The sequence below is a fragment of the Cibotium barometz genome, chromosome 23 (assembly GCF_041138505.1).
Source record: "Cibotium barometz isolate CiBa-2024 chromosome 23, ASM4113850v1, whole genome shotgun sequence".
Lineage (NCBI taxonomy): Eukaryota > Viridiplantae > Streptophyta > Polypodiopsida > Cyatheales > Cibotiaceae > Cibotium > Cibotium barometz.
In genome coordinates, this window is record NC_141068.1 from 7,203,243 (window position 1) to 7,225,569 (window position 22,327).

General features: G+C 45.9%; 1 protein-coding gene across 1 annotated transcript in view; it reads left to right on the plus strand.

Annotated features, from left to right (window-relative positions):
- Window positions 1-952: 952 nt before the first annotated feature.
- LOC147625576 (2-isopropylmalate synthase A-like) overlaps window positions 953-22,327 on the plus strand; it is a 56,917-nt gene continuing 35,542 nt past the window's right edge. The window contains exons 1-3 of the mRNA XM_086817088.1: window positions 953-1,970; window positions 2,735-2,948; window positions 3,042-3,122. Coding sequence (XP_086673214.1) covers window positions 1,276-1,970; window positions 2,735-2,948; window positions 3,042-3,122 — 990 coding nt within the window. The 5' untranslated portion in view covers window positions 953-1,275. The remainder of the gene's footprint in view (window positions 1,971-2,734; window positions 2,949-3,041; window positions 3,123-22,327) is intronic.

Sequence of the window (22,327 nt, forward strand, 5' to 3'; positions counted from 1 at the left end):
CCTTAGATCCACATCTATTGACTTCGGGGTTTTAATGGCGATATTCCAGGTGATGCAAACACTGTTACCTTGCCTACCACCTACTACCTCATCATTAGGGGTATACAACACCAGCCCAAGAGTTTGAACAATATCACGCAAGGTTGGCCTGAGCCAAGGGGGAAGACCGACCACCTCAACCCAAACCGGACATGCACTCTACATGCTCTTGTTAACATCAAATAATGAATCAAAAGGAAAAACATGCACTAGACGTTGACCAAAAAAACAACGGACCTGTAGCAAATAACTCAGAAATAGATTGACCCTTAACAAAGAGGACATTGAGGAAACTGTTTCCCAAATAGAAGACCTTGGAGACTACGCCATCATGCAGGATACTTTCTTGAAGCCACCTCCCTAGCTCCACTTTAGATGGGGGTTTACCAAGGCAAAAGATAAAAATGCTGCACATTGAGAACAACCCGACCTGGCTCCTTTCTAATTCTGGATTAAGCTTCAAACATACCTTGGTTTTCGCTTAAGAGCATAGCCTATCATTCAACCAGTCGAGCACATTTCTAACCTCCGCTTCTTCTCTATGTCACTTCATCTCCTCCTTAGAATAAGGATCCCAATCCCCCCATCTAGTCGAGCCCTCCTTATCACCCTGGTGCCACAAATTGGCTGGATCAGCCATGCAACCGTCTCATTGACCACCTGTCGACGTACGGGTTGCATGCGCCAATGCGTGCAGAGAAGTTAATCACCACGAATCCGCTCGCCCACTCACTAACCACGTGCCACCTCACTCGCTCTCAGACCTTACGATATTTGTCATCTTTAAACAACCTTGTTTCGAGCTCCTTGATTTCCCTCGAAAACAAGCATGGAGTCAAAGGCAATGAAAAATCCAAATGGTAAGATGTCAACTCTTGATACAAAACACGCCATGGTGTGACCATGTCTAGCCACACATGGTAATTGGTTTTGTTGTATGCCCGTCCCGGCCTCGCTTAGGTATCCTTCGTTGGGTACATCGGGCGGGGGATTCCGCCCGCGGCGCCTAGTGATTAGCTAAGGTTTGAACTTTATAATAAATTGAAATCTGAGTTGTGCTGCAATACTCTACCTTGTTCTTCTGCATACGTTTACAGACCTCGTCTCCCGCAGCAAAGCTTCGCAACGAAACTACCTGGGCTAGCCTATAGGAGCCCCTATTTCCGTCGTGAACAGACCCAATTTGAGCTCAAAGCGTTTTTCACCTTTTTTTTTTTCGAGCTGAGCTCTCTAGCTATGGCGAACGCATGCATTCACTCTTATTTCTCTCCACCTATAACTTCGCCATTCTCAGGGAAAGCTTACCGTGCGGATCAAGCTACCCCCTTTGCCTCTCTGCGCTCAGCTTCTCTCCACAGCATCATTCAAACCTGCAGCCGTACTGCCCAACCCCAGCTTTACTCATCATCATCTATACCCATCCACTGCAGTGTCCACAAAAGGCCCCAGTATATACCCAACAGAATAGATGACCCCTATTACGTCCGCATCTTTGACACTACCCTCAGAGACGGTGAGCAGTCCCCTGGTGCAACCCTTACCAGCAAAGAGAAGCTTGACATAGCCCGGCAGCTTGCCAAGCTTGGTGTTGACATCATCGAGGCGGGGTTCCCCATCGCCTCCCCTGATGACCTTGAGGCTGTCAAGCTCATTGCAAAAGAGGTTGGCAACAACGTCAAAGATGATGGCTATGTCCCTGTCATATGTGGGCTTGCTAGGTGCAACAAGGTAGACATTGATGCCGCTTGGGAGGGCGTCAGACAGGCCCTTAGACCCCGTATACATACATTCATTGCCACCAGTGAGATCCACATGCAGTACAAGCTCCGCAAGTCGCCTGATGAGGTGGTGCGAATCGCGAGAGATATGGTGTCGTATGCGCGGAGTCTTGGTTGTGAGGACATTGAGTTCAGTCCAGAGGATGCTGGAAGGTATGTGATACTTTTAGTCATAGCAGAATATTGCACTATTGAAAAACACTTTAATTGGCATTCCTATGTACGTGTCCTCAGCCATGCATATACACATACACATTTTGCATACATGTCATCAAAATTACCCATGCAGCCCATAGATGTGTACCTGTATGTTTGCATGCATGCAAACATACATGTACACATACATGCTCCTTGCAATACAGTACTAATGCCGAAAGTACCCCACGTTCCTTTACGTATATGGGACTGAACCGGAGCATACATATTGGCAACCCAGCATTCCAAGAGTTAAGGCACATAGCACTAAAATGAAAACATATGTTTTACCTTTAGGAGCAGAATTCAGCAGGTCAAAGCCTGTGTGTTGCTTCCAACAACCAAATCTTTCTCAAAAGGTGAGGGGGGCTGCCTTCCTAGTAGTGTTAATCCTTTCGACTGTGTGGTATTTGGCGGATGTATTTGCTAGCTTCTGCATCCCAGGCATGAACTCTTCTGGAAGCTAACGTGCAGGCTGCAGCCTCTGCACAAGAACATAAGTTTTACTTTTCTTACCAAATGTCCTTCCTTAATCCCCGTTCTGTCTCTTTCCTTTCCTTTTGTAATCTTCCAGGTCTCTAACACTAAAGGTTTTAAACTTTTTGGTCATAAAAACCTATTTTAATGGTTTCCTAAGATTTTTTCATTCTTTTGTACAATTTAAAAGAATGTGAATGACATATTGTTTAACCTTATGATGCATTAATGTTGGTTTGTGGTAGATCTGATCCAAAGTTTCTGTACCGGATACTCGAAGAAGTGATTCGGGCAGGTGCGACCACTTTGAATATTCCGGACACTGTTGGTTACACTCTTCCAGGAGAATTTGGCCAATTAATAGCGAAGATAAAAGCCAATACGCCAGGTGCTGAGAATGTTGTCATTTCAACTCATTGCCAAAATGACCTTGGGCTTGCCACTGCAAATACATTGGCGGTGAGTCATACCTTTCAAGCCTTCTTCATCCTTCTTCTTTTGCTTACACGTATTGAACTCTGTGCTTTTTCATCCAAACCTTGAGGGTTGCAGGGTGCGGTTGGTGGTGCAAGGCAGTTGGAAGTCACATTAAACGGTATTGGAGAGCGTGCAGGAAATGCATCACTTGAAGAGGTAGTAAAACGGTGCTAATGTGTATAGAATCATGAGTTTCTCTTGGGGGTTCTAAGCTTCTACTTTTTTTTTTTCATTAGAGGTTCTTGGCAGGCGACGTCAATGGTTTAGGTGTGCAGAATTTAAGAGTGATCATTACTAGATTTTGCACCTTTCAAAAATGACGTTCTTAGTGTCCATGTTTTTTGAACCTGATGCATTTTTGGGTGTTTGCTATTAGCTTGTTATTCCCCTAGTATTTGTATGGATGGCTAACTTTATCTTATGTTATCTTATTTTATCAAATACATGCATGAGAGAGAGAGAGAGAGAGAGAGAGAGAGAGAGAGAGAGAGAGATTAAATGACTTCAAAAGACCCAGTGGGTCTATGAGACCAAAAAAGATACAATAGAGTCCATGTAATCTGATCATGGTACAAATGAAAACAAAGACTAGAGCTATGAGCTGGGAATGTTAAATCTGAGCCATATGATACAAAGTGGAACCATCATCATCATACAACCTATCGAGCTAACCCCCCCATAGGGGGAGGGGGCCATCAAGAATATCGAGCATGGGGTTAGCTTGTAGAAGGCTCTGTAGATCCGCCAGGCATGGGAAGGTGGCTCTGTGCCTCTCCAAGATCTCCTCAAGTTGGGGCTGATGTCTGTGTTGCTGGCGAGGTCTAGGGAGTTTGGGATGTTGGGCTCGCTGTAGTGTCGTGGCTTGGTCTATAGTCACGACTCACACTAGAGTGGGGTTCGGTGGGCAGTGAGAATATGTGGCTCGATGAGGTTGTGGGTATGTCATCCGTGGCTGATGGGGCATCGTTTCGTGGTCGGAAGAACTAAGTGGTGGTCACTTGGGGCCGAGGTGGATGTCTCTCATGGGGTCTCGACTCCTAATTAGTGAGTCTCGGTGACGATGAAGCTCTAGTAGGAAGAGGCCTAGGCACCGTTGATCAGGGTAATCCATGATCGTGGATAAGGGTCCAAACAGTGGAATCTCCCTCGAATCTCATAATATACGGTGCACGTGCATATGAAGTTCTCCTCTTACTCAACTTGCCCGCCGCTGGCACATAGTGCATATCCTCTCCGCACGAGGTATCTCCATGGCTCTCCCTGTCTCTATCCTTAGGCGGTGCGATGACACCCGCAACTGGCCCATTGCAATCCACATGGCATGTGACATATATATGTCAATATATCTGGCCCTCAGTATGAAACCATCCTCTGTAAGCCTCATGAAAGTATCCATGTAGTATTGGCGTTTGTGTGAGAGTGGCTCATGTGTTGTGATCTAGGTATCTTCTATGTCTAGTACCAATAAATCACATCTGATCACCGAGTTTCTGTCATCCTAAGAGAGCCTAATGAATGGGGAGTCCGGGTCATATACTGGAGTGGGGGGATGCGATCCATCTTGAGTCTGTGCCTCGTGAACCAAGTGCATACTCAGCTATACCATGACTCGTGTCCATCTGTTTGCTAGCTGTTGGGAGGATTGTAGGGTGAGCCTTGGGAGTCTATAGGGGGCCATGGCATTGATCCTGTGAATGTAAGTGATTGTCTGGAAGAGTGCCTCTACTATCATGGGTGCTGCAACAAACTCTGCGAGGATAATATCATGTGGGATCAATGGTTTGCTTTGTGTATCATACATGGTAGCAACATCACGACCTAAGGCCTCTTTATCTTCGGCCATTTGGCTATTGTAAGATCAGGTGCCCAAAAGGGTGCTCGACACATCAATGCTAGAGTTACTAAGGTGCCAAATTGCCACATCTTGGTCCTCGGCTCTGGAAAATTGGCCTAGAAGCACTGTCTCTCCATGAGAGCAAGAGAAGCATACCCTTGCATCAGTTTGCAGGTCTTGTAAAAGTGACTCCCAAGTACACATATGAGTGTGCAATCTCCACTGGGCTGCCCATGTAGGTGAAACTCAGTCGAGATGTGAGAGAAGAGGATGTGTTGAAGACCATAACCTTGGTTTTTCCAAGGTTTATTGTGAGATCCCACTGTGCACAAAAATCTTGTAATGTGTCAAGATGCCTCTGGGGAATTTGCATATGCATAGTGTCATCAGTATAAAGTAGTATGGAAACAAGGATGCATGCTAGTGATATGCCTCCTCCCCCTCTATCAATGAAGGCTGAAATCTTGTCGATATAGAGGCCAAAGAGAGTGGGAGACAGTGGGCATCCTTGCTTCACTCCAATGGTACTGGAGATCTCATGTGATAATCCTCCTGGGCATCTCCCCCGCCCTATGACCGACTCATATAATGCCATGAATCATGATTCCTCAAATCATGTTTGATGGTACCCTTTGCAGTAGTTTGGCTCGAGGCACCGTATCAAATGCTTTGCTGAAATCCACAAAGCAGTAGTAAACCCGTCGGTGTTGTGCTCTAGCCTCTTCTATGATGGCTTGGAGGGTGAAGATGTGATCCAAAGTGTGAGGGCAAAAGGACCGAAGGACCAGATATACGAGAGATCAAAGTAAAACCACAGCATGAAATATGTGAGTGAATATATATAAAAGGGTGAGTGCAGATATGTACAAGAGCCCTCATATGAGAGGTGACTTTGAGCAGAAAGAAGACCAGTGTTGAAGCAGAGAAGACGTCGGAGCTGAAGCACGGTCGATGGCGAAGGCTCGCGTCGATGTGAGGCAAAGCACTCCGAGGTGATAGTTGCAGCAGAAAAAGGTAACGTCGATGACGATGATGGTGGTGCAGTCTCTGATGACGGGTGCTGCGTACCTGAAGCAGAGAGGGCTGCCGTCCCGAGTGGTGCAAGCTTTGGTGACACGGGTGCTGCTGTCCTGAAGTAGCAGAGAGGGCTGCTGTCCCAAGGGCTGTGCCAAAACGCACAAGATATGCTGAAGGTAAGCACGGATGTGAACCCTGATGTATTCGCTGAAGAAGGCTGAGATAAACACTGATATAAGCCCTGACGTAAGCGTGATGTAAGCATAGATGTGGGCTGATGTGTAGCACTGATGTATGCTGCAGCAAAACGCAGATGATTGCTGAAGCAAAGCGCTGATGTAAGCTGATGTATAAACGCTGATGTATGCTCTGATGTACGTGCTGACATATGCCGAAGTAAAACGCAGATGTGGAGCAGAAGACGACCTGATGTAAGCGCCAAGAAACAGCCAGATGTAAGGCTGATGTGAGCCCTTCAGAAGGCGGGGCCTGGACCAGCAGAGGAAAATGCAGAGATGAGCCCCTGCTGTAGGTGGGCAGATGATACCTGATATGGCGATGAATTACATGAATGATGAGGTATAGGCAATGCTATATATAGTGAAGGGGGGGGGGGGTGTTGGTCGGTCACCTTAAAGGTGTAGGCAGCAGCCAAGACAAAAAACCCCAAAAATATAAAATATGAAATATCCAGAAAGTCCCTTTTTAGGGCTGGAAAAAGTGTTGTTTCTTCACGCCCCCTCTCAGGCCAAAAAGGGGACCATGAGAGAAGATGAAAGAAGATGAAGAATGCCAGGGTCCCACACAAACACAATGGCAGAAGGAATGTATCCCCCTCTCGAATCAAAATCTGATAAAGTCAGAGAGGGCGATTGTGATGGCAAAGGTGGTGTGGATGAGGTGATGTGCATGGGTTGATTGTCTCCTAAAGTATGATCTTGAACAGGATTCTCCCACTGAGTAAGAAATCCCATTCCCTATGTGGTCCAGATCAGAGTTTGGAGAAGCATCTTCTAGTGAGAAGAATCGGTCCTCTGGGAGTGCGGGTAGACGATCCATGTTGTGTGCTCTCAAGGTCTTCAATCCCCTTGCTCACGATAGCTCTGATACCATGTGAGGGCAAAAGGACGGAAGGACCAGATATACGAGAGATCAGAGTAAAACCACACAGCATGAAATATGTGAGTGAATATACATAAAAGGATGAGTGCAGATATGTACAAGAGCCCTCATATTGGAGGTGACTCTGAGCAAAAAGAAGACCAGTAGTGAAACAGAGAAGACGTCGGAGCTGAAGCACGGTCGATGACGAAGGCTCGCGTCGATGCGAGGCAAAGCACTCCAAGGTGATAGTGGCAGCGGAAAAAGGTAACGTCGATGACGATGATGGTGGTGCACTCTCTGATGACATAGGTGGTGAGTGCCTGAAGCAGAGGGGGCTGCCGTCCTGAGTGGTGTAAGCTCCGATGACACGGGTGCTGTGTCCTTGTAGCACAGAGGGCTGCCGTCCCAAAGTGTAGTAAAGAGGGCTGCCGTCCCGAAGTAGCAGAGAGGGCTGCTGTCTCGATGTAGCAGAGAGGGTTGCTGTCCCAAGGGTGTTAGCACATTCATCCCCAGTTTTTGCCCATTTCTGGTGTCCTTTTGGTCCCTTTTGCATGGCCCTTGATTGTGGGCTGGCCACCCGTATTTTATATATTTTTTTGAGATTTTTCCGAGTTGGCCAGTTCAATCCTCCAGTCGGCCAGATCCAGTAGCTCCAATCGGCCAGCACTCCCCACCTATAAATAGGTGGGCTGGCCTCTTAGTCTAGTATCTTGCCTAGTTTATCTTTTGCTCCCTCACTTATGAGACTGCTTGTGTCTCTTGCTTGGGACTATATTGCTTCAGTATATTCAGCATAGTTGCTCCATATCTCTCTCTCTCTCTTGCACTCTCTATTCAGCACACTCTAGTGCTCTTTTTCTTCCGCTCTATGCACTCTTTCATGATATCATCACTCCTAGTTTAGCGATTCCATCTACTGCCCCAGATTTAGCTCTATTTACAGGCCCTTAACCTCTGTTTTTCTCAGATTTGCAGCCTTCTTCTTGCTGTGTTTTCTGGACAGCTTCTGCTGGTTGATTCTCCTTTAGTTTGGCTTCATCGCTTGTAGCCAGAAGGTAACTTTTTCATTAGCGTTTCATTCCTACTTGGAGTTTGGATCTAGGCGGCTTGTTTTTTGAGGACAACAGTCCCTCTTTGGCTGCGTTTTCCTCTCCGGTGGACATTCCCTTGTGTAGAGGGGGATTGTGGTGGTTCGGGCTTTGGTGGCACCCTTGGTACTTGTGGAGGACACTTCTTTTGAGATTGTGCATATTTCTGAGATTGAGCCCAAGCTTTTGTGATGGCTGCTCCGACTGCTCTTCATATGTTCTCTGAGTCTGCAAAGTTGGATGGTTCCAACTTTACTTTGTGGAAGGTCAAGGTGAAATCGGCTTTGCGTGGCGTGGATCTTTGGGATCGGCTTGTTACACCGGCCAATGCCACCGCTTCCGGTGGTGTGACTCAGGCACAGATTGATATTTGGCAGGCGAATGATCCTCGTGTTTTCTCCTTTCTGATGTTGAACTATCAAGATTCTGTTCTCTCTCATGTGCGTACAGTAGATGCTGCACATGAAGTTTGGAAGGCTTTTGCATATCTCTACAAGATTAAGTCTCGGGGACGGATTTTGGTGTTGGAAAAGTAGTTTATGAACTTATCAGTTTTCGCCTTTCCATCTTTATCTGCTTTTATCTCGAAGATGAAAGATCTCCAGGATGAGCTTGCTATTTGTGGCAAGGATATCTCTGCAGAGGACATGGCTATTCGGTTTCTCTCCAAGCTTCTAGAGAGGTATGATGCATATATTCAGTCTCTTGTTTCTTCTCCTCGTCTTGTTCTAGTTACTTGGGAGGAAGTTCTCCCCTCCGTTATGCAGATTGAGTCTCGCTTTGAGGAGCGGACTGGCACCTCTGGTGGCCTTGATGGAGCTTTGGCAGTGCGAGATAAAGGGAAGAATCAACAAAAGAAAGGGAAAGGGGGTTCTAACAAGAACCCCAAGGATAAAGACAAAAGCACATCTTCTAAAAACAAAGACATTGAGTGTCATCATTGTGGCAAGGGTCATAAATCGCCCCAATGTCACAAGAAGAAGCGGGATGAAGTAGCAAAGAACTTTTCCTCTACAGCGGTGTCTCAGACCAAGAAGGATGATGACATTCTTCTATTAGCAAGTACTCGTCGTATACTTGCTCTTGTGACTTCTCAGTCGCGGTTGTGGATTATGGATAGCGGTGCTACTGCTCACATGACACCCCATCGAGATTGGTTCGAGGACGTCAGTGCCAGGTCAGGCAAGATCACTTTGGGTGATTGCACCATCCCCATCTTCCGCTCTTTTGAGGACAAGAGGTACTTCTATGATGTTCTGTATATTCCTGTAATTTTCTGTTGGTGCAGGTATTCTGCGTATCTCTCATGCCACTCATGTCCTCTAGTGTGCTCGTGAGGGAGAAGCTATGGGTGAAAATGCATTGATGTGTGTTGAGGGGCCAGCCATGCCTCATGCTTACAGGGCACATGTATCTATATCTAATGCTTCATCTTTTGTTTCTACAATGATGCTAGTCACAAGGGCTGTCCCGATGGACATACATGCGGGAAAACATATTGAGATTCAAGTTAATGCATCCAAGTCTCGTGACTTCAAAGCCGGAGATAAATCTGTGAAGTTTGATGTATATCATGGGGAATATGATGCATCAAAGATACTTTCTTTTATTGCTAAATTTGATATTGCTTTTAGTGATGGTATCTCACTCAAAAATCCATGATTCGGCATGTAAGTATGTTTATGAAAGGTACTGTTGCTCATTGGTGGCTTACGGAGAAGCTTTCATCGAATCCTGTTAGATCATGGCAAGAGTTCAAGGAGAGGTTCTATGCCCAGTTCTTGTCTCCTAATGCATTGAATGAGATAACAATGAAGTGGGATTGGGTGAAACAGAATGAGGGGGAAATGGTGAATGCATATGTATAAAAGTGTTGGAGAGTATTTTTGGAGGTTTCCATTTGTGTATGTCATAGAGGCGGAAAGGAAGAGAAGGTTTCAATTGGGATTGTAAGCCGTGTACAGAGTGGGACTACAAATGTATCTTGGTCACACCGTACACCAACTAATCGTAGCTGCCACTGTAACCTACAGGAGGCCTATAAATCGGAAGATAAAATACACATTTTTAGATCACTTAACTAATACAAACAATGGACAATACTTGCAACATTAAAACTGGAAATGACAAAGAACACTTGATACCATCACTAGGGCCGGAAAGCCCTCCTCCCTCCCCCCCTCCCCCTCATACAATTTGTATTTCTTGGAGTATTTATATGTACAAGTGTTCACGGGGCCCAAGGCTAGATTTCTCCATAACATGGAGTGAATACAACTGAAAAACAATAAGATTTTTGTCGATGAAGAATTGGTTGTCGGAGAGATCAAATCACAGGCAGTCTCCCGGGTGAACACCCGCCCGTCACTGGTCTTTCGAGACCGTGCACCAATAGGCACGTCCGTACTAACGCCTGTTAGGGTGAAGCACCGCGGAGAGAGTGATACCTGGTGCTTCAAAGTAAGCTTTGCTCCCAGTTTTCCTCATACCCCATTGACCTTCATTGGCTCCTCTAAATGTGAGGACGCAGTTAGGGTACTCACGGGATAGTTCAACATCCCGGTGGCCTTCCATGGTGAAGGCAATTGGTGGTGTTGCTTGCCTACAAAAAGACTTGGAAAGACAACATTTAAATGTAATATTATCTGTTTTTGAAATACAAAAACTACTTGATAAAGATTCAAATTGGGTTGTAAGGTGAGGGGACTATTTCTCCCTTTAATGTAATCCTGGTCGGTGCAAACAGCATGTACAGGTATGGCAGCCAGTAGGTACAGATGTGGCAGCCAGCAGGTACAGTAGTCGGGTACAAGGCAGCAACCACAGGTACAATAGGCAGGTATAGATGCAGTCGGCAGGTGCTGTAACAGTAGCCAGGCGGGTGCAAGGGCAGCACATAGGCGGGTACCAAGGGTGGCAGCCAGCCGGGTACAGAGCGGCAGCAGCCAGTCCAGTTGGAGGCGGGTAAAGGACTCGCAGTCGCCTTCTTTTCCATCCACCACCCCCCCACTTACCATCCACGTGTGAGGAGGATTTCTTCCCATGCAATCCTTAATCTTAAATATGATTAGGCCTTAATCAAAGGTTAACTCTTGGGCACCCACACTAAAAGGTGTCCAACTCTGTCTTCTGACGAGTTTTGGTGCATGTGAACAGGTGGTAAGTATATTGCACATGTTAGTTTAATACTTTAATCTCTAACCTTTTGATTTATAAGGTTGTATGTTCACATACACTTAAAAGTGGGCACCCACTTAGGCCAAGGTGGGGAGCCACACTTGACTTGTGTGTGTGTGGGGGTGGGTGCATGGTCACCTACCCACACCCCCATGGAACTGGCCGCCCACATGCAAACGTGGGTAGCCAGCCAAATCACAATAGTGCAACTCCCTCTCCAAACCTTACAAAAAGGAAGCCACCACATCCATCGTGGAGAATCAGCAATCGTTTTCCACCATCTTCGTAAAAGAGATCAGCCGGCGTCCATCCTCTGCGCGTTTTCACCAGCAGGCTGCCCTTTTTCATCTCCAACAGGTGGTTCCCTCCCCTGCACGGCGGCTGCTCTACTTCGCGTACAGGCGACTATACTTGCAGCAGGCGGCTGCACCTGTTTCCCGCGTGATCCTCTGCAGGCGGCGAAAACAGGCTGCAACCAGGTGTCTCCTCCCCTGCACAGCGGCTGCACTTCCTTACATATAGGTGGCTGCGCCTGTTTTCCTGCAGACTGCTCTGCCTACTCAGCAGGCGGCTGCCACCACCTGAAGGCTACGTTTCTGCTCTTCTACAGTCGGCTGCTCCTCTACGCCATCTTCTCTTCAAGCTACAGCCAGGCGGCTGTGTACTGCAACCAGGCGACTACAGCAACACAGAGGAGCAGAGGCGGCTGCTCCTCCTGCCCTGCAAGCGGCTGTTTCACCTTTGTCCATACAGGCTGCACCTGTTTACTACAGGCACCTACACCACCTGCTCTCCTGCAGGCGATGGCTGTACCCTGTACAAAAACAGCTCTTGTTTCTTCTTCCTCAGGCGACTGAACTTTCCATGCGTAGTTGCTGTACCTCCTGTTGATAGTTGTGCTTCTGTAGCCAGTAGGCCATACCTTTCTTCAGGCAGCTACTCCTCTCGACATGTTGCTGCATCATGGTGTTTCTCTCAAGTAACTACGTACTGACACCATGAATTTTGGTCTTTCAACTACCATCTTCAAGTAAGTGAATTTTCAGATTTAAGTAAAGTATTTTGTGATAAATCTGTTAAGGGACTCTCTCCACGGCAACACCCGTTCGGTGCCAGGTAGTTCAAGCTCTTGGAGAACCACGGTCCAAAGGTGCTGAGATCGGGAGAGCCAGGCGTTAGTACGAGAGTGCCTGTTTGTGCGTGGTCTTGGAACACCAGTGGGGCGCTCTCTGCGGAGCCCAGTGAAAGCACAGGACTATAGAGACTAGACCACGCTAGTGGTCGTTCTACTTCGAACATCTACTTCGAGCCTTTTGTTTGGTACTGTATTCATTTGTACATGGACATCATCTGGTTCTTGGAACCCATGGAGCATTGTATTTGTTAAATACTCCCAATAAATATATCATATATTGAGGGGGGAGGTCGGCCTGTTCCGGCTCTAGTGCTGGTGTCCATTTATCTCATTTCATTTCATTTCAATTTCAAGTTATTATTAAGTTGTCCATTTCAAATTGTGGTATTAAGTTGTGCTATTACGCGTGTGGGTGTCCAATGGAGTCTATTCCCACTTCACGGGATCAGTTTCATACGGTGTGCCTCGTGCTGCCTACTCCAGCTTTATATGATCTTCTTTTAGTTCCTGTGCATCCTGTATTTGTGAACTTTAGTTCTGTTTCATTGTTTGGCACTTTGTCAACTAAACTGTCGGAGAAGCATACGAGGATGGCCAATTTTCTCACTATGTTTCATTTTCAGATCTTGCACATCCCAGGAAAGAAGAATGTAGTGGCAGATGCATTGTCACGAAAGCTGTATGTAGCAGCTATCTCGGTCGCCTCTCATAGGGGCTTGTCTGCCATGTGTGATTTGTATTATATGGATGTTGATTTTGCCACTATTTGGGTTGATTTGATGGTTGGTCATGCACATGTTTCATGAGTCATGTGTGATCAAAGAGGGTTATCTTATGAAAGATAATTGCCTATGTGTGGTGTTTGAGATGAGGCAAAAGGTTTTGGATGGGAACCATGCTCCTCCATATACTGGTCATAGAGGCATAATGTCTAATAAGCACATGATTGAACGGTATTTCTTTTAGCCAGGTATGCGGAAGGACATAGAGGCACATGTATGTGCATGTATCATCTATCAAAAGGTGAAATTTGATAGGCAAAAGGCACTAGGTTTGCTTCAGCCATTACCTATTCTCACGCAGTCATGGGAAAGTATTATAATGGATTTCATTATGGATTTGCCACGAGCCCTTGCCACGAGCCCAATAGGGTAATGATGCTATTTGGACAATTGTGGACCAGTTTAGCAAGCAAGCTCACTTGTTGCCGGTCAAGAAGACCATCAACAAAGCTGAGCATACGGTTAAAATATATCTTGCACAAGTGTTCAAGCATCATTGAATGCCGAAGTCCATTGTGGAGGATAGAGATCCCAGGACTACAAGTCTCTTTTGGCGGGCCTTATTTGATAATATGGGCACCAAATTGGACTTCTCATCAGCTTATCACCCTCAAACGGATGGGAAAGTGAGGTTGCAAATTCAGCCGTGTTGGATCTCTTGAAATGTTATGTGGTGGATCAGAAGTCTTCTTGGGAGAAGTACTTATTGCTTGTGGAATTTGCATACAACAACATGGTGCATGCATCTACGAGAAAGGCTCTGTTTGAGATTGTTTATGGTAAGGTGGTTTTGCCACCTATCCTTCGCACAAAGGATGAGATATTTGCAGCTGATGAGTATGTAAGAGACTTGGATAGTATCTTTGCTCAGGTGCGGACAACCATTGCAAGGTCAGAAGACAAACATTAAAAGGCTACCAACAAGCACAGAAGGCAATTCGATGTTAAAGAGAATGATTGGCTATTGCTTAAATTTGAGAAAGCAAGACTTACGAAGGGGCCTAGCAAAGAGGGTGCATATCCTAAGCTTGCCACGAGGTACTATGGGCCTTTTTGAGTGATCGAGAAGATCAATGAAATGACTTTCAGGTTGGCATTGCCTGAGCACGGGACCAACGAGGTCTCTTGGAGATTGGATTGCATACAGGTAGTTACTCCTGGAGGAGTAGGAGCGAGGCGTACATTTCATACTTACCTTTTTTTCCGTTTAAAAATATGGGTTTTTTCTTGAACTTACAAGGTCAACAAGGAGAAAGACGATGAGAAGTTGATTGCCTTCCAAGAAACTCAAGAGATTGTGGAAGATATGGGTATAGAGAATAACCGTGTAGAATGCTTTGTTCGTGAAGGGTAGGATGGTAATGAGCATGATTGTGAGACAAATGAGGATGAGGAGAATGCTTCAATGTGCTCTGGCTTCGATGCAGAGGAGGGAAACGAGGATGACGAATGACTCATGAGTCCTTACTCCTATGATTTATCTCAACCCTCTAGACTCTAGTTTTAAGTGCTCTCGATGTGCTCTGGCTCCGATGTAGAGGAGGGAAATGAGGATGACGAATGACTCATGAGTCTTTACTCCTATGATTTATCTCAACCCTCTAGACTCTCTAGTTTTAAGTGCTCTCTCTTATGATTTATCTTGATTCTGATCCCAAGTTCCAACTTCAAAGCGTTAGGACTTTCAACTTTGCGTTTGCACTTCTATCATATGCATTATGAATGTCTCTTTTTAATCATCTATGAAAGTCTCAATATTGCAATTTGTGATATGTGACTCTTTGGTCTCTACAGTGTACATAGTTTGAATTTTTGAAGCATAGGTCTTTAACATTTGTTAGTGTCATGACTCGCTTTTAATATTCAGGTGACTCATTGTTGTACGAACTTTTTAATTTGCTGTACTAATTCTTTCTATTTGCTACTTCCCTTAGTGCTAGGCTTCATTATGGCTGAGTTTGCCCTACATCTCCAGAGGTTTGACAGAAACTCAGTATGAAGGCCTTTGTGTGAATATATGCTCTTATGTGTGTGTGTGTGTGTGTGTGTGTGTGGAGTGCGTGTGTTAGAGCATATCTTGGTACATAGTAACGAGTTCTACACCCACTATTGGGCATTGATGATGTTAGTGGGGATGTCGTAGTATCTAGTCCATACTATACACAATGGAGTGTTAGAAGTCATCTCCTGTCTGTATATTTACACCAGGGCCTCTGTTGTGGGTGTGCCCGCCCGATTTAGGTGTTTTCTCATTTTTTCCCACTCCATATTTTTTCCTATTTTTTTTCTATTTTTTTCTGCTGTGGGAGGCTGTCTTGTGCATGTCGGCTACCTCTGTATGCTGGTTGACTACAGGACTGTGTGATCTGACACTGGCCGATTACTCCCTGCATCTCTCTGCTGCTGGCTGACTTCACACGTGTGATGGCCGACTGGAGATGTAGCAAGTCGGGTGTCCATCAGGTGTTGTCGGCTGCCCTTTATGCTGGCCGACTGGTTCATAGGGGCCATATAAAATGGCCCCTTGGCCCCACACAACTTGTATTGGGTATTCAGTTTTCGGGATTTTCTTGTGTATATATAGGAGAGTTACACGCCTCTCTCTCTCCTCCTCTATTGCGGTATTTTTCTGCAATGCACTTGCTCTTGTGTTCTCATATTTTGTCTTCATCTCCGGTGCATATTTTGACATGGTATTAGAGCTTGAGGCTCTTGAACTGTGCGAGCAAGAGGGGGGCTGTTTTGTTGCTGATTGGTGGACTGTTTTGGACCGTTTGGAAAGAGGAGAAGCAAGAGGAAGGCGGGCTGATTTGCTGGACAGCCACTTGTAGGTTTAAGTTCTTCTTTTTTCCCACCCACCCATCCTTTTCAGTTACACCCCAGCAATGGTAGATTTACTTGAGATGGCTGAGAGGCACGTGAAGATCCCGACACTCTCCACGTTCCCAGTGGACCGTCAGTTGGAACAACTATGGCATATGGAAGGTAATGATGGAATCTATTCTGGAGTCTTACGACTTTGCTGATTTTATTGTTGTTGGGGTTCCATAGCCGGAGTTAGAGGAAGGGGAGTTACCCTCGATTCGGAAGGAACGCGAGGCATAGGCACAGTTGTGGGATTGTGTCAATGCTTGGGTCCGTTCTTTCATCTTCCTCAACTGCACACCGCAAGTAATCAATCATATCAAGCATATGACGCTGGCCAGAGGTATATGGCAGTATTTGGCTTCTCTCTATAATAGGGTATTGCCCATGAAGAGGATTTCCTTGGAAGTATAGATGCGGGTTATGAACCTGCAAAGTCATCGACGATGCAGGAGCACATTAAAAAGCTGCAGGCTCTTCAGCAGGAAGTTCTTCAAGCTGGGAAGGAGATATCATTGGAGGATATGGCCATCATGTTGCTGTTGCATTTGCTCTCTCAGTACTTAGCTTTCTACTCTTCTTTGATTATCAGTGGTGGCAGGCTCAGCACCATCACATGGGAGGAGCTTGTGCCCATGGTCTTGGACCAGGAGGAAAGATTCATGAACCCTCCACAGGGCGGAGGTTCGGAGGCCTTAATTGGCCAACGGTTGAAAGGCTGTAACAACAAGGGCAAGGGGAAGGCTTCATCGGAGAAGTCTTCTGAGAAGATGTTCGACTCAAACCGCGAGAAACTCAAGGCAGAGAGGATCTGTAATGATTGTGGCGAGAAAGGCCACTATTGGAGGCAGTATCCCAAGCGGAGCACCGAGAAGGGTGCAGAATCCTCAACAGCAACCGTGAAGACTCCAGCTTTTGTGCACTTGGAGGTGATGGACACCGATGTTTCATTTTCTTCAGGCATGGAGGAGGTTGGAGGACTCTCTGCTACGGATACTCGAGAGTGGATTCTAGACAGTGGTGCTTCCAAGCACATGACTCCTTCTCGTTCGGCTTTACAAGATCTCTGCAGGTATTCTGGTCACATTCTTATTGGGGATACATCCACTATCCTAGTTCACAGTGAGGGCACGTTGGAGATAGTTCTCGATGGCAAAGGGGGGAAGAATTCCTCCGAGGTGTTGTATGTTCCATCACTTGGTTTTCATCTGTTGTCAGTGCATCAGGTTTGCAAGACTGGCATACGGGTGGAGTTTGATGAGCATTTTGTTGCTCTCCGGGACAAGGCAAACAGGCAAGGCGAAGTGGAGAATGGATTTTACAAACTTTCAGCACTCTCTTTCCCATGTCCTCAGTTTTGTGATGAGTGGTAGTCTCGTAATGGCCACTTAAGTGTGGATACGCTGCAGGTGCAGGCTTTCTCGGACCAAATGGTGGATGGCTTGCCAGTTGATGGTAGCAATTGGCAGGAACTTTCCAGTACAGATGTTGGTAGTTCTTGTGTTTGTCAGTGAGAGGAAACTTTATAGGTAACCTATGCTTTGATGTCTCCTAGCATTCGGGATAAAGAAATTCCTGTAGTTGAGAAAGCTCTTTCCATCGGGACCTATCGGAAGGCTAGGCAAGTGACAGCTGATTACTTGCAGAAGGAGGTGGATGTTGCACATTCTCCAGGCTTTGTGGTTCCGGATTCAGAGGGGGTGGTTTACAGGTTTTCGAAGGCCTTCAGTGGTCTTCAGCAGGTTGGCAGGACTTGGCATCCCATCGTAACAATTGTTGATCCTTGTGAGCAGTATGTTGCCTCTTTGATTCGGAAGCATAATGGTTCATTGATCTGGTTGTTGGATACCAGATTGGACAGGAGCTTTCTGATGAGGCTGTTGAGCTCATGTTTGCAGAGGACTCTTTGGGAGACAGGATTGCGTATCTTGTGGTTTCTGCAGCATGCAAAGGATTTTGGACTCTTTTCCACAGGAGGGGGATTGATGGATGGAGTCAGACTCCACGATCGGAGTGACTCAGATTGGGGAGGAGAGCTAGACACGAGGACCTTGACATTGAATGGGAGAGTTCATTAGGGTTAGAGTTCATGTGGGAGACATACACACAGAGAGAAGAAGGGAGAGAGAGAGAGAGTTGTGGGGATAAGTCAACTCACCAAGTGTTGAGTGTGTGACTTCCCTATCACACATGTATATTGCACTAGTACACATAGTGCACTTAGTACATTAAAAGTACTAAGTGTACTATGTACTATAACTTATGGGCTTGTACACACTATAAGGGTGGGCATAGTGCCTTTAGCCCAACAACCTCCCACTTAAAGGCAAAGTGTCCTTAAATGAAGGAAAAGAAAAAATCAGCATGTACATGATAATATACAAGGCCATATCAAGGCTGAAACTGGCCTCATCCAATGCCCATCAAGTGTCTGCAATGAGCAAACCGCTCCGGAGGCAAACTCTTTTTCAACAGATCAGCCGGGTTGTCTGTTTGCATGAAAGACAGGGTTCTTTGCCAACTGGATGGCACTCTGACTGTCACAATGCAACAATTGAATATCCCCTGTATAACCCAAATCAACCACTAACCGAGATAGCCATAATGCCTCCTTGCAAGCCTCTGTGGCTGCAATATACTCGGCCTCTGTAGTAGATAAGGCAGTGCACTTCTGCATCCTGGATATCCATGACACAGCACCTCCTGTGAATGTAAACACATAACTGGTAGTAGACTTCCGGTTATCTGGATGACCAGCATAATCCGAATCCGTGTAACCATGCACTAATGCATCCTGTTTGCCAAAACAAATGCACATATCCTGTGTGCCCTTCAGGTATCTCATGACACCTTTCACTGCTTCCCAATGCTTCTTGCTAGGGTTGGCCATGTATCTAGAAACCACTCCCACTGCAAATGCAATGTCCGGCCTAGTAGCAACCATGGCATACATGAGACTGCCACAAGCTGAAGCATACGGAATCTTGGCCATATCAGCCCTGCCACTATCTAACTGTGGGCTGTCCATAGCACTGAGTTTCACATATGGAGGATACGGAATCTTGGCCATATCAGCCCTGCCACTATGTGACTGTGGGCTGTCCATAGCACTGAGTTTCACATATGGAGGCAAAGGAGTACTAGTCTTCTTCCCCCCGTCCATATTGAACCTCTGCAAAACTTTGCCAATGTATTCCTTCTGAGACAAATACAACACATGTTGATTTCTGTCCCGAAGTATCCGCATACCCAAAATGTGATTTGCATCACCCAAATCCTTCATATCAAAGGTTTGATGCAGCCTCTTCTTCAAGGCATCCATCTCTTTACGAGATTTCCCGGCAATCAACATATCATCAACATACAAGATGAGGATCAATAGACTGCCATCCAAAGCTTTCTTGGTGTACAAGCAGTGATCTATGTCACTTCTCCTGAAATGCTGTGATTTCATGAATGTATCAAATTTATGATACCATTCCCTTGGTGCCTGTTTGAGCCCATAAAGACTCTTTTTCAGCTTGCTCTCCTTTCCATTCATTGCATAACCCTCTGGCTGTTGCATATATATCTCCTCATGGAGATCACCGTGAAGAAAAGCAGTCTTCACATCCATCTGAATCAAGTCCAGATCATCATGCGCAACCAAAGCTAACACAGCTCTAAGTGTGGTCATTTTGACCACTGGAGAGAAGATCTCAAAGTCCACACCATATTCCTGCTTGAAGCCCTTAGCCACTAACCTGGCTTTGTATCTTGGCTTTGCATCTGCTGGTGCAACTTTGAGCCTGTAAACCCATTTGCATGGCAAAACCTTCTTGCCTGCAGGCAAATGCACCAACTTCCATGTTCCATTTTTGTGGAGAGAGTCCATCTCTGACTTCATGGCACGCTCCCAAAGAGCCTTGTCTACCCTCTGTAAAGCCTCCTTATAACATGAGGGCTCCCCACAGTCAGTAAGCATCAAGTAGTCAACCCCTGGAACAAACCTGTCAGGGGCTCTGGAGGGTCTTGTGGACCTCCGTACCCAATGACCATCATTTGCAGGTTGCTGTCCAGCCTGCATATCACCCATTGGTGGCTCCTGTTCCATGCCATAAGGCTGAAATATCATGCCCGGTATTTCCTCTAACTGTGGCATATCCATAGGGATATTTTTTGCCATCTCTGGCTGTCCATTTGGACCATTTTCAGCACCATTTAAGGGCTGGTTTTGCTGCTGTAATGGCTGATTTACAGCCCTTGGTTGTTGTCCATGATGTCCATCATCATCAAAGATGACTCTGCTAGGCTCCTGTTGCCTTGCAGGCTCCTTATACATGCATGTTTCATCAAAAATGACATCATTGCTGCGTATAATCTTTCTATTCACGGGATCCTAAAGTCTATACCCCATTTCACCTTTGTCACCATATCCTAGGAATATGCATTTGTGAGACTTAGGATCAAGTTTGGTGCGCATTTCCCTGCGTATGTGCACGTACGCAACGCAACCAAACACTCTCAAGTGCTTGTATGACGGAGGCTTCCCAGTCCATACTTCCTCTGGCACTTTCCCACCAAGCCTCGTGTTAGGTGACCTGTTTATAAGGTGAACGGCTGTCATATAGCTTCAGTCCAAAAACCATGAGGTAATGCAGCATGTGACAACATAGAACGGACCTTCTCCTGAATGGTCCTGTTCATCCTCTCTGCTGTCCCGTTTTGTGGAGGATCATAAGGAGTAGAGAGCTCCCTCTTGATGCCTTTAGCATCACAAAAGTCCTGAAACTGTTTGGACATATACTCTCCACCATTGTCGGAACGCAAAGCCTTCAGTGTTTTGCCAGTTTGATTCTCAACAAGAGCAACAAACTTCTCAAACACTGAGAATGTATCACTCTTCAAACGAAGAGGATAGACCCACACCTTGCGTGTGGCATCATCAATAAAAGACAAAATATTTTGCCCCTCCCAAAGAAAGCTGAGGCATCTCACATACATCTGTATGCACAAGCTCTAACTGTGCATCTTTCTGTCCAAGAGCTTTCTTGTGGGGGCACTGGAGTTGCCTACCATATATACAATGCTCACAAAACTGAAAACTTGAAAACTTTAGAGAAGGCAAGTAACCCAAATGAGACAATTGCTCCATTCCTTTGACACTCATGTGTCCCAACCGGCTATGCCACATAGAGATTTCCGGCAGCTCGGTTGCATTTACATTAGCATGGTGACAAACACTTGCATGCATAAAGTAAAGAGTGTCCACCTTAGAGCCTCTGGCAACAACCAGTGAGCCCTTACTAATTTTCCACTTTCCACGACCAAATGTGGTAACATAATCAGCATCATCAAGCTGTCCAGTAGAAAGCAGGTTCTTCTTGATCTCAGGCACATGCCTGACATCATGGAGCATAAGCTGTGAGCCATCTGAAAACACAAGCCTCACATCACCTCTGCCAAGAATCTTGCATGCATGGTTATCACCCAAATAAACTACTCCTTCATTGCCAGCAGTATACCTGACAAACAAGTCTCTGCAACCTGTGACATGAAAGGAGGCACCTGAATCAATGATCCATGAGTGCATACCATGACCATCTCCTGTAAGAAGTGAACGGGCATCAAGTGAAGACGTGAATAGGACCTCATCCTCACTGTCACCTGCATGTGACACATTGATTTCTTCAATCTTGACTCCACTTTTGCCCTTTGGCTTTACATCTTTGGCTTCATCTTTGTCTTTGTCTTTGCCTTTTCCCTTTTCCTTTTGATCATTTTTCCATTTGTAGCATTGCTTTTTAATGTGTCCCTTCTTGCCACAATAATGGCATTCCAAGTCCTTTTTGGAGCGAGACTTGCTCCTTCCCCGTTCTTGGCTTTTACCCCTTTGCTGGGATCTCCCACGTGCATTCATTGCATTGGACTTTCCAATAGAGTTGTTTTTCCTGTTCATCTCTTCTTGAAGAAGAGCATCCTCAACATCTGCATATGACAGCATAGCATTCGAATTGATGGTGGCTGTCCTGAATGAGTCACAACTCTCTGGCAAAGTGCATAAGAGAAAAGTGGCTTTGAACTCATCGTCCATTGCCAACTTTTGATTTATAACTTGGCTGACAATACCATTAAACTCATTTAGATGGGCTGTCATAGACGCCCCTTCCTTCATCTGAAGACCTATGAGTTTCTTCAACCAATACACTTTGCTTGAGGCACTTTGCTGGGCATACAAGTCCTGCAATCTCTGCCACATTCCCCAAGCTGTCTTCTCTTCACGAATGCTGAAAAGTAAAGAGTCTGACACAGACAACATGATAGTAGATCTTGCCAGCTCATCCATATCTTCCCACTCTTCAGCAGTAAGAGAAGCGGGC